General features: G+C 62.4%; 1 protein-coding gene across 1 annotated transcript; it reads left to right on the top strand.

Moving 5' to 3' along the window:
- Positions 1–1,089: 1,089 nt before the first annotated feature.
- MYMK (myomaker, myoblast fusion factor) lies at positions 1,090–11,129 on the top strand. The gene is made up of 5 exons (XM_043565662.1): positions 1,090–1,399; positions 5,917–6,031; positions 6,818–6,966; positions 9,772–9,888; positions 10,350–11,129. Exons 1-5 carry the CDS (start codon positions 1,265–1,267, stop codon positions 10,497–10,499), a joined length of 666 nt encoding a protein of 221 aa, XP_043421597.1. The 5' UTR covers positions 1,090–1,264; the 3' UTR covers positions 10,500–11,129.
- The last annotated feature ends 620 nt before the right edge of the window (positions 11,130–11,749 follow it).

Genomic DNA, 11,749 nt, shown 5'->3' with positions numbered 1-11,749 from the left:
CGGCATGGGTCACGGAGGTGTATGCACTCATCAAAATGCATCAAACCTGTACTTAAAATCTGTACATTTGGGGGGCACCTGGGTGGCTCCGTCGGTGAAGCGTCCGGCTTCAGCTCAGGTCATGATCTCGCGGTTTGTGAGTTTGAACCCCGTGTCGGGCTCTGTGCTGACAGATCGGAGCCCGGAGCCTGCTTCGGATTCTGGGTCTCCCCCTCTCTCTGCCCCTCCCCCACTCACGCTCTGTCTCTTTCTCTCTCTCTCAAAAATAAATAAAACATTAAAAATTTTTTTTAAATCTGTGCATTTTTCATATGTGAATTTTATCAGGATGAAAAAAAATGGAGCAGAAGGGAAGGAATGTTCTTATGCTGACAAGGAATCCATCCATCAGGAAACAAGCGAGCAATCAGACCAGGGAGAAAGTCTGTCTGTGGAGCTCACCACTCCCATCGTTCTTGGGCCAGAGGATAAGGGGGCACCCCGCCAGACGGCTCCCCTCAGACCTCTTAAAACAAGGGAAAGTCACTTCCCAAAGGCCAGCCAAGGGGTGCGGAGAAGGCGAGCGTCAGCCTTACCCTGGATCGTCAGCCTTACCCTGGATCGTCAGCCTTACCCTGGATCGCGTTGGAGACCATCCTTCTCTCTGCTACAGATGCAAGACGACGTAAACAAACAGAAAAAAAAACCGTTTCGTTGGTTCTGTTTTGGGGGAATCTGTGTGGGGCGGGGGGAGAGGGGGGCGGAAAGCAGGCGAGTGAGCGGGACCCTGCCTATGGGCTGGCAAAATATGACACTTGTCTACAGGGTCCTTCAGCGATTAGGATCGACTAAACCTTGGGTTCTCTCACCTCTAGCCGCCAGCGGACATTGGTGCCCTCGTCCGGGGCTCCCGGGTGCCCTGGGGAGAGGGCCAGGACGGCAAGAGGCTGCAAGTTGAGGCTGGTACTCATGGGGACTTTGTCGCCTCGAAGGAAAGAAGGATGGTCTCCTTGAATCAATAACTCTGGTCTCCCAAATTAAAAAAAAAAAAAAAAAAATCCGAGACAAGTGTTGATCACGTGGTATGTCAGCTGTTGGCCTCTGTCCGTGTGCCCTCAACACGTGCACTCAAGTCCCTGCCCCCCTTCGGGGCATTCGAACCACAGCTGCCATCGGAGCCCCCACCGAACGGAGCAGGCCTCGTCCCTTCCGTGTTCTCTGCCCTGGGGACCCGGGCGGCCCGCACCCTCCCCTCCTCCCCAGCCGGCGCCCTCCTCCCCGGCCCATGGGGACGCTCGTGGCAAAGCTGCTCCTCCCCACCCTCAGCAGCCTGGCTTTCCTCCCCACGGTCAGCATCGCTGCCAAGCGCCGCTTCCACATGGAGGCCATGGTCTACCTGTTCACCATGTTCTTCGTGGCGGTAAGTCCGGGCCCCGCGGGAGGACCCACGCGGGGCACCCTCCCCACGGCGGAGGAGAGGGGCCACCTTTCCACCACGTGCCTGTATCGGCGATGAGGAGAAGTGATTTGGAGGTGAAAGAAAGAGCCCGAAGACCAGGAGAAAGGGGTGGGGGGCCCCCCTCCTCCTCCCCGGACCTCAGGTTCCCCGTCTGTGCCGGGAAGTCACTCTGGGGTCGGTGTGCGGAAAACGGGCGAGATCCGGTGGGTCCAGGACGAGCCCCCTCCGGGGTGCCCCTTCTCTCACCGCTGGCAGGCCACCCTAGGCCCCCCACCCCCCTTGTCCCACCTACGAGCGCGGGGCAGCTGAGCCGGGGCGGAGGGGCTGCACCGGGCCCCGGGAGGGGGGTAGTGGGGTTTAGGGAACGTGTAGGGCCTGGGTGAGTCTGATTCCAGGATTCTGGAATTCTGTAGCTGGCCCCTGTTCAGGAGGGCCTGCTCACGTCTGCTTGTCTCTCCTTCTTGGGGCCCACGTCTGTCTCCCTCTGAGTCCCTCTTTCTCCATTTATAAGCCTGGACGGCTGCCTTTTAGTGCTGTCTCTCCCCCCCTCCCCTCCCCATGGGGCTCCTTCCCTCTGCCTTTCTCCTGTTGCTTTCCTCCACATCTGCCCTTCTTTCTTTCACTCTGTCTGCGTCTGGGTCTCTCTGGATTTCTGGAGCTCTGTCTCCATAGAACTCGCCCTCTTCCCAAACCTCCTTGTCTCTCCCTGTCTGGCTTTGCCCCCCTGCCCCTCCACGTGTCTCTTTGGCTCGATCTGTCCCTCTAGTTTCTGTCTGTCTGTCTGCCTATACTCCTACCCACGTGCATCCCTATCTAATCAATCATTGCCCCCTACCTACCCAATCGATGATCCTTCCGTCCACCTGCCTGCCCCCGTCTGTGTCTCATCTCCCTGCCGCCATGTCCCTCTGAGCCCCCCACGATCACGGCTGGCCCCCCTCCCTGGCTCTGACAGTCCTCCTCATCGGCTCCCCTCAGACTCACCCTTCACTGAAGCCCAGCTCCCCGCGAGAAGCACGCACCGCGGGGGCGAGCGTCCCCCCGGACGTGACAAATCGCACGATGCCTTTTGCCGCCGGCCTGGCTCCCCAGCAGCAGGGCCTCGGGGTCCCGGGGGCAGCCGTGGGCAGTAGGTGTGTGAGCACACGCCTGTGTCCGCAGACGTGCCTGCACCTGTGTGTGCACTTGGGCGGGCGCCCCCTTAGGCAGCAGGGACCTGGGGCCAGGGGCTGCCTGGGGCTTGTCTCCACCTCTGGGTGGGAGAGACCCCCGCCGGGAGCCAGCATCCAGGCTGGGGGACGTGCCGGGGGCTCTGCACACAGTGCCTTCTGTGGTCTCCTCGGCTCCCCGTGAGCCTGGGATTGTGACGGGCCCATTTGACGGATGGAGAAACCGAGTCCGACAGAGGCTGAGTCCCATGTCACTGTGAGCACCAGATGTACCTTGGAGCTCCTGGCTCAGTCAAGGCATTTTGTCTCATGCCATTTCATTGGCCCCACAAGGGACCCCTGCTTGGGAGGGCTCCAGGAAGTCGGTTTGGCAGGTGGGAAGCCCAGGCACGGGGCGGACGCGGGACTTCTCTGCGGGTACAGGGGGCTTAGGGCCGGGGAGGGGAGCCAGGGGTCTTGTCCCCAGGCCCAGGTCAGACCCCACCCAGGAACCCACAGACACGGCCAGGCCACCCCTCCCTGCTGGGGCTGGGCTGGCCCCCAGCTGCCTCCGGGCTGACCTCAGCGGCCCGCCCTGGCCCGCCCAGAATGGCAGAGGCAGCTGCCTCCTGTGACAAATGTCCTCCAACCTCAAAGCCACACTCAACCCCTCTCTCCCAGAGCCCCAGGCAACACCACTGCAGCCCCTGCCTCCCATGTGGCTTCTTCTGCGTTCCACCCAGGACCCTCCTGGGCCAGTTGTCACAGGGGGTCGCCTGGCCCACCCCGCGGACCGACAGAGGGGGCCCCAAGCAGGCAGCCAGTGGCCGGGCTCACAAAACAAGGATCCGTGAGGTCGGCCTCTGGAGGCTGTGCGGTCTCCCACCGGGTCCCCAGCTGTACCCCACCCACCAGCACCCTCCGGGCCCCCAATCTGCCCCTGCATTGGAAGACGGAGGCAGGCCTCACAGGCGCCTATCCCTGCTCTGCCCTGCCTCCTTGGCAGGTAGCACTGCTCGGAATCTCACCGTCCCCACCTGCCCAACAGAAATGAACCAAGGGCCTGGCGGGAGAGCCCCCTCCCCCCCCATCTCGGGTCAGCTCTCTTTCAAACCGCTCTAAACCCTGCCTCCCTGACCCTGCATTCACACAGCTGGGATGAGACCGAGTATTCCTGCTCTTGATGGGGGCAGGGCACAGACGCTCCAAGAATCTCTTAGCAATTAAGTCCATAATTCTACACGGTGATCTGTGCTACAAAGGAGAGGTGTGGGTGCAGAGACAGCAGATGATGGGGCTGGGGGGTGGGGGGAGGGATGGAGTTCTAGAAGTAGCAGGAGAATATCCATGTCACTTGTAAGGCCTCGCTCTGCCTGCCGGAGCCACGTGGAGCAAGTGTCCTTCTCCCCACTCTATTCCACAGAGTTCTGAGCACCTTGATCAGGCCTCACCTGAAGCTTCCCTTTCCCCAAACGGTTATGTCCACTCCCTAGTTGTTCTTCTCTATCCTCTCTGCCTGTGTCACTTCAAAGGGTGAGACTCCAAAGTTCAACACAGTCTTCTAGGTGGGTCTGACCCGGACAGAGAGAAGCAGGACTCTGTCACCTCCCTTGTTCTGGGCACTATACCTCTATTAACACCTCCCAGAGGCACCTTAGCTTTAAGACGCCCGTAATTGTAACCGATATGAGCTCTAAATCCACCCCAACTTGCTTGACTCACCGGGTGACCCTGGGCTCCTGCTCCCCCTGTAACATCCCTGGGGCCTCCGGACGTGGACTGCTCTCCTGCACACCTCCTCCCGCCCGCTGAGCTGGGCTCACCAAGAGACGATTGTGCCGGTTTCCGGGCTCGTCTATGCCCGTGGAACCTGTCAAAATAATTACATCACATAATTTAATATTCCTTAAAATGATGAAATGCATATATGCAAAAGGAAAGAGCTGTTTTTGGGAAGAAGTCAGTTGACAGCTCTGAGAATACTCCATAGAGGCATTTGGCTTTAAAAATTGCTAGTAGGGGTGTCTGGGGGGCTCCGTCGGTTAAGCGTCCGATTTCTGCTCAGGTCACGATCTCGCAGTCCGTGACATCGAGCCCCGCATCGGGCTCTGTGCGGACAGCTCGGAGCCTGAAGTCTGTTTTGGATTCTGTGTGTCTCCCTCTCTCTCTCTCTCTCTCTCTCTGCCCCTCCCTTGCTTGTGCTCTGTCTCTCTCTCTCTCTCTCTCTCTCTCAAAAAATAAACATTAAAAAAAAAGTAATAAAAAAATAATAGGTTAGGGGCGCCTGGGTGGCGCAGTCGGTTAAGCATCCGACTTCGGCCAGGTCACGATCTCGCGGTCCGTGAGTTCGAGCCCCGCGTCAGGCTCTGGGCTGATGGCTCGGAGCCTGGAGCCTGTTTCCGATTCTGTGTCTCCCTCTCTCTCTGCCCCTCCCCCGTTCATGCTCTGTCTCTCTCTGTCCCCAAAATAAATAAACGTTGAAAAAATAAATAAATTAGAGGTTAGAAAAAATTGCTATTAAATAAGGTGTCGAGGAGACGACCGTTACGAGTGTGGGAGCGGCCGGGCAAACCGACCGTGCCGTCTGCAGCACAGGGGTCCCTGCGGTGGTTCTCGAAGCGTGTTCCCCACTGGCAGCTGGCTTCAGCCTGAAAAACTCTTAAAAATGCACATCTCCGACCTCCCGCCAGACCTGCCGAGTTAACGACTCAGGGTGGGCTCAGCGATCTGAGGATTCACAAGCCCTCCCCCCCCCCCGGGGGTTCTGGTGCCCACTCAGGGCTGAGGGCTTCCTCTGCAGGGTAGCCCAGTCACGACAGGGGTCAACCGTACAGCAGGAGGGCCCTCAGGCCCCCCAGGAGCCGCCTGGCATCCAGAGAGTAGGCCCTGGCCTCACGTCCACGGCCGCGGGGAACGTGCACCTGCACCCACTGGCGGTAACCCCGGCTGTTGAAGGAACGTGCAGGGCGCGTCTTTGAGCCTCAGCAGAGCGTCGCCCGGCCTGTCTACTCGCGTCACAGAAAGTAAGAGACGCGTCTGAGCCCTCAGCGCGTCCCAGGCTCCGGACCCCGACACGGACTGTTTCCTCGAATCCCCGCGAGACCCCATGAGGGGAGTAGTCGGCAGCACCCCCATTTTTCAGGTGGGGAAACTGAGGCACGGGGCCGTGAAAGGACTTGCCCGAGCTGGTGAGTGGTCTGGCTCAGCTCGGAGTGTGGGTGTGGCTGGGGCCCAGCCCCGGCCCCGGTCCCCGCACCCCCCGCCCCTCCTGCCCTCCCCCACCCGTGCGCTGTCCCTCCCAGCCCCCAACCGCCCTGCGTGTTCCGGCAGTTCCACCACGCCTGCAACGGGCCCGGCCTGTCGGTCCTCTGCTTCATGCGCCACGACGTCCTGGAGTACTTCAGCGTCTACGGGACAGCGCTGAGCATGTGGGTCTCACTGATGGGTGAGTGGCCGCACCCCGAAGCCCAGTTTCCCCGCCGTCCGCGGGCCGGGCCCCCCGAGAAACCCGACCCCAGCGATCCTGCTGCCCAGTCCTCATCTGGAGCGTCTCCTACCCCGCCCCCGGGGCCCGAGCACAGTCTGGTCTAGGAACGCGCAGTCCTCTCACGCCCGGATTCCCATTCTCGAAACCTCTAACGTACACACTTGGTAAAGGCTTGTTGCAACACGCGCATTCTAGAGCAGTGCCGAGGGCCGGCGGAAGGGCTTCCGCTCTCTCCCCCGGGAGACCGCTGTCCCCAGGTCAGGGTTTGCCCCCAAGACGTTTCTTGAGGCTCGCGCAAGCCTTGACGCACGTCGCTGTCAGCCCGGGTCGGTCCGGGGATGGAATCCCTGGAGGCAAGTCGTTCTGCGACTTTGTTCTCACTTAGCGCCGTCTCGCGGCAATGTGAGTCAGGGCACGTGGACCCCGTCGCTCGGGGCTCCCTGCTACGTGCCCGTGAAGGACCCAGATCTTTCCTGTCTCTTAGCTGGGTGTCCTTGTCTCCGTCCCAGGGGTCCCCAGGGGTCCCCAGGGGCGGCCGCGTGCCGCCCGGGCTGCTCCGTCCACGTCTTTCCCTTCAAACCCGCTGGAACAACTCAGACCTCGGAGTGACCGGGCTGGGCCGTGGGCTGTCTCTGGCAGAGGACGCCCAGCATTGGGAGCCCTGAGGGATGCCTCTGGGGGAGCAGTGGCCGGAGGGGCGGGGGGCCCCGCTCACCTCTGCCGGTTCCTCTCCCCGCCCTCCAGCGCTGGCCGACTTCGACGAACCCAAGAGGTCGACCTTTGTGATGTTTGGCGTCCTGACCATCGCGGTCCGGATCTACCACGACCGCTGGGGCTACGGCGTGTACTCGGGCCCCATCGGCGTGGCTGTCCTCGTCATCGCCACCAAGTGGGTGCGTACTGCCTGGGCCTGCCCCCCCGCCCCCCTCACCCCTCCGCCCCAGGCTCTCCAATTACTGCCCGTCTCACCTAAAGCACAGAGGCGGTGAGCACCAGGCACCCCTGCCCCACAGGCGTGATTTCTGTCATCCGCACTCACCGGCTCTGGGCCTAAAACCCAAGTGACGTCACTCCCCTGCCTCAGCTTCCAGGTCTGTGAAGCGATCATTACAGGGACAGTCTCTTCCTTACCTCGTGGGCTTGGTTCCGAGATGAGACAATGCACTTAAAAGTACTAGCTGGCGACTCACTTGCTCAACAAATAGGAGTCGTTAGGAGTATTGCTGTTAATAGTATTGCAGACAGCGACTCCTTTAAAGATGCGAAACCCATCAGAAATGGCCTGGGCTAATCTGGGAAGACTTCCTGGAGGGGGTGAACCTAGAGTTTGGTTCTAGTGAGGAAGGAGGCTGCGGTATGCAGTCGACAGGAAGAGGGATCTGCCCGTAAGCGTTGAGGAAGCTCGAGCTGGAGTTTCTGACGCCAAGAGCCCTCTGCTGCCCACCCCTGGGGGGTATGGCGCCCAGTAGGCCCTTACACACGGCTCCCAGGCCTCCCCTAATCCTCTGTTGTACCGAGGCCCCCGCGGCGGTGAGGCCTGAAACTCACACTCCCCAGGCTGACGAGGAACCTTCGGCAGGATGGACCCAGGGCCATTGCCTGGGGTCCCAGAAGGGAAGTTGCTGAACCTTGCCGGGCCAGAACACAGGTCTGGACTGCCGCAGGCCTGAGGCCGGGCTCACTCTCCAGCCGTGCGGCAGCTCAGGCCCCAGGGGGACGTCCCTCTGCCCCATTTTAGCCCCTCTGGAGCTCCACCTGGAATCTCGGGGTCCCAGCTCCAAGTGCTTGCGGAAGGTCCGGTCCAACCCAGCCCAGGCCACACGTCCACTCAAGGCCCTAAGATTAAGCCAAGATGGCAGGACTTCAGAGAATGGTCTGCTGGGCCACCTGGGGAGCAAGCAGGAAGGCAGTTCTCTGGGAAGAGGGGTCCGGCTGGACAACTGGTTGCAGAAAGTGCCCACCAACCCATTTTACAGCTGCGGGAGAGAACATAAAGTTCTGGTGGCGAGCCTTCCCCACGCGCCCCGGGCTCCTCCCACAGCCAGGGAGCAGAGGGTTTGTTTGGCCAGGCGGTTAATGAAGGAAATAGGGCTCAGAGAGGTCAGCCACCAGCAAGAAGTCACAGCAGCACCGAGCGCGGCCGGGCCTCGACTTTTCAAGCAAGGGAAGGGAAGGAGCCTCTTTCTCACTGGGGCTCAGGGACGCACTGCTGGCCTGGGCCTGACCCAGGAGGCCCCTCGGAGCTGCCTCGGAGGAGGGGAGGCATGTTGGGTCCGCCGTGTCTGGACCCAGGGAAGGACCACATTAATGAACAGGCTGGAATGCATAAACACAGAGCCCTCGATAATGCGCTCACTCCTGGCAGGAAGTAGGGTAGGCTCCTTGGTCTGCCCTGGAGGGCTGTCGTTCCCGCCTCCCCCCCCCCACCCCCCCCCCCCCCACCCCCCCCGCAGATCTTGGCAGGTCTGAATCTGGGCTGCGTTGTAATCCGCCAGAATAGAAGTCACTCCCTAGTGTCCCTGAGAATCCTCACGGGGACTTCCACGGCCTTGGGGGCTGTGGGTCCAGCCACAGGAACCAAGAGGTCTGCCCGGCTCCCTGCATCTGGGGCTCCAATTGTGTTTTGCAGACCATTTAGCGTGGAGTTTATTTTGGATTTTCAAGGGCAGTTGTTTCCTGGAATGACGGTGGATTTTTCTCCCGGAGGCTCGTCCCTTCTCGAGCCAGAGTTGGGAACAGCAACCCTCGGGGAGAGGAAGCCGAGCCGGGTGCGGGGGGGGGGGGGGTGCAGGGCTGGTCAGGCCAGGCCAGGGCACGACCTGGGGCAGCCACGGCCGTGGCCACCCACACCCAGGACGCCTCCAGCCGCACCCAAGCCCTATCTGTGCCGTGCAGGTCCTGATTCCTTATCGGGCGATGGTAAATTACAGAAACCTGAAAACCGGGCTTTGGCGGCCAAAGTTGCCCTGCCCCAGCCCAAGGCTACTCGGGGTCTCTGTGCACTCCACCTGGTGGGCTGGTGTGGGGGAGGGGGGCGCTTCCCCAGCCCCCGGGGGGCCTCCACCGTTCGCAGTGTGCACGTGTAGGCTTGCCACAGGCCTAAACAGCCCGCCCTCTGAAACACTTTGGAACGCCCAAGGGTTCGAGATTTCAGGGTGTGGCCCTACATTTACTGCATGATTTCAGTGCATGTGAACCCGAATTTAAATGCCCGCTTGAGCCTTCCGCTAACATCAGGGCCTGCGAAACCACAGATGTAACGCGCGGGTCAGGCTGTCTCATAAATACTGCGATGGGACACCGGTGAAAGCAACCAAAGGGACTTTTGGAGCACCACACGGGCGCCCCCACCGGCCATACTGGCGGGCAGGGCCAGTGCTCCAACACCACCTTGCTGTGACTGGTGCCCTGGAGGGGTCCCCTCCGGCTGGGGGAGGTGCATGTGGAAGGGTGGCCTTGATCCCGAAGAGGCAGGCAGGGGTGGGGTCCCCATGGGGGGGGTACTGGGCCCGCGGTTCCCAGCTCGGCCGTCCAGGCTGGGGGCTCCCTTGGGTCCTGCAGCCGCGAGGCTGGGCATGTGGGGCGTCTCCCTGCGCCCCAGCCCCTGCCCGAGTGTAGCCAAGGTGCGCATGCCCAGGGCGAGCTCTCCGGGCAGCCCAGGGCGGCGTCCCCCGCATCACCGGCCACTGTCCCCACAGCTGCAGCTCATGAAGGAGAAGAAGGGTCTGTACCCCGACAAGAGCGTCTACACCCAGCAGATAGGCCCCGGCCTCTGTTTCGGGGCGCTGGCCCTCATGTTACGATTCTTCTTTGAGGTACAAGGCCTGAGCCTCCTCGGGGTGGCCTCACATTCCTGTTTTTCTGTCCCTCCGGGTGGGCGGAGGGGAGCCTCCCTCCCTCCCGCCACAGCCTGCTTGGTCCCCAGCACCGGGGCGATCGCTGCCTGCGCGCACCTGAGGCGAGGCGCACAGCCCAGATGGGGCCTGGGGCGGGGGCCGGCACCCGCAGGGAGGAGGGAGGAGGGAGGGGGGCAGGGAGGAGCCCCAGACTCCTTGTCAAAGGCCTAGCGAGTGGGGTTTGACGTCAGGGAAGATGGCCTGGGCCGGACACTGAGGCTCCTTGGAGGAGGCCACTTGGCCACATTCCTGAGTGGGGGCGGGGAGGTGACCGGCAGATGCCCTGGGGAGCCAGGCAGGCCGGCGTGCAAGCAGGGGCCCAGAGCGTTGGGGAGGGGGGCCTGGGGCCCCAGATTGACCCCACCCCCCCACCCCTGCAGGATTGGGATTACACCTACGTGCACAGTTTCTACCACTGCGCGCTGGCCATGTCCTTTGTCCTCCTGCTGCCCAAGGTCAACAAGAAGGCCGGAAGCTCGGGGCCCCCCGCCAAGCTGAACTGCCCCACCCTCTGCTGTGCTTGTATCTGACTCCGCGCCGCGCCCGCCCCCTGCCCCCTGCCAGCCCCTGCCCTGCCGCATCTCCCGCCTGCAGAGAGACCCCCATGGCCCCCCCCCCGGCTCTGAGCATCCGGGAGAAATGTCTCCCCTCAGAGGGATTTGGGGAGCATCCTGCCGAGTGCTGCTGGGAGCCCACTTACTAGGTTTCTACGGAGCACAAACCACCGTGCTGGAAAGAAAAGGACTTCCTGCCCCGCTCCTGCTCCCCCACGGTCAAGGCCAGTCTGCGTCCGCAGGACCCCACAGCCAACATGCGTCCCCCCCCCGTCCCCCTTTCCTCCTCACCCAGCCACAGAGGGACTCTGCCCATGCCCCCCTCACAACACCTGTCTCCTCCTGGACCCTGGTTGTCACCGCTTCTGTCCTGTGCCCTCGGGCTCTGAGCAGACCCACGTAGGAAGCCAAGGCCAGTGGGGGCCGGCTCCGTCCAGGCCTGCTGGCCGTCCCTCCAGCCGGGTCCCTGAATCAAGCCGTGTCAGTAACGGCAGCCCACAGGAAGCTCCTCAACCCTTGACCTTCCCGTGTGCCAGAAGCCGTATGATCATCGCTTCATCTAATTGGTAAAACAGGTCTACATTAAAGGACGACCACTCCGTTCTACAGACAGAAGCCCGAGGCGCAGGGTCCATGGTGTGTCCGAGGCCTCGAGCAGGCGAGTGCAGACCCCGGCCAGGCCCGCCGCCACCAAGCCCGCCCCCTCGCTGTGCAGCTGCCCACGGGCTGGGCGCGAGCACCTGTGTTGGCCCTTCGAGCGGCTCCACCCTGGGCTAACGGCCAGCGTGGGAAGGGGGTCTGGGCCCAGGGACACCCGCGCGGAGGCCGGCGGGCCCGGAGCCGGGCGCACAGGGCAGGCTTGCGGCAGTGCTGAGGGAGGGCGGCCGGCTCCCGCCTACAGCCCATCTGCGCTGGGCCCCGCGAGGGCGGGAGCCGGCCTCCCAGACGTCACCTCACAAACCTGAGCCTCCCCAGCAGCCCCAGCCCACCCCGGCTTCCCGAACGATGTGGGCACATCTGTCAGGCAGGAAGTTACCTACACCTGTCTGGGGCCCGTTTTGTGTTTCCAGACGGTGCACCCCCACCCCCACCGCACGGGGCGGCCCCTTATTTGTCCTGAAGTCACCTCTTGCTCCCCTCAGGGGGCCGGGAGAGAGCTGGGGACAAGGCTGGCCCCTCGGCGAGGCACCCCCGGTCTGTCGGCCTCCCTGACTGTCCAGGGGTCC

This window comes from Prionailurus bengalensis, chromosome D4, assembly GCF_016509475.1.
Source record: "Prionailurus bengalensis isolate Pbe53 chromosome D4, Fcat_Pben_1.1_paternal_pri, whole genome shotgun sequence".
Classification (NCBI taxonomy): Eukaryota; Metazoa; Chordata; class Mammalia; order Carnivora; family Felidae; genus Prionailurus; species Prionailurus bengalensis.
The sequence above is the reverse complement of the archived record's forward strand: the minus strand, read 5'-3'. Positions and strand labels throughout refer to the sequence as shown.

Coding starts and splice junctions, on each gene's coding strand:
- MYMK (XM_043565662.1), top strand. CDS start 1,265: ATGGGGACGCTCGTGGCAAAGCTGCTCCTCCCCACCCTCAGCAGCCTG. Junction 6,967..9,771: donor TCGTCATCGCCACCAAGTGG/GTGCGTACTGCC, acceptor CTGTCCCCACAG/CTGCAGCTCATGAAGGAGAA. Junction 9,889..10,349: donor TGTTACGATTCTTCTTTGAG/GTACAAGGCCTG, acceptor CCACCCCTGCAG/GATTGGGATTACACCTACGT.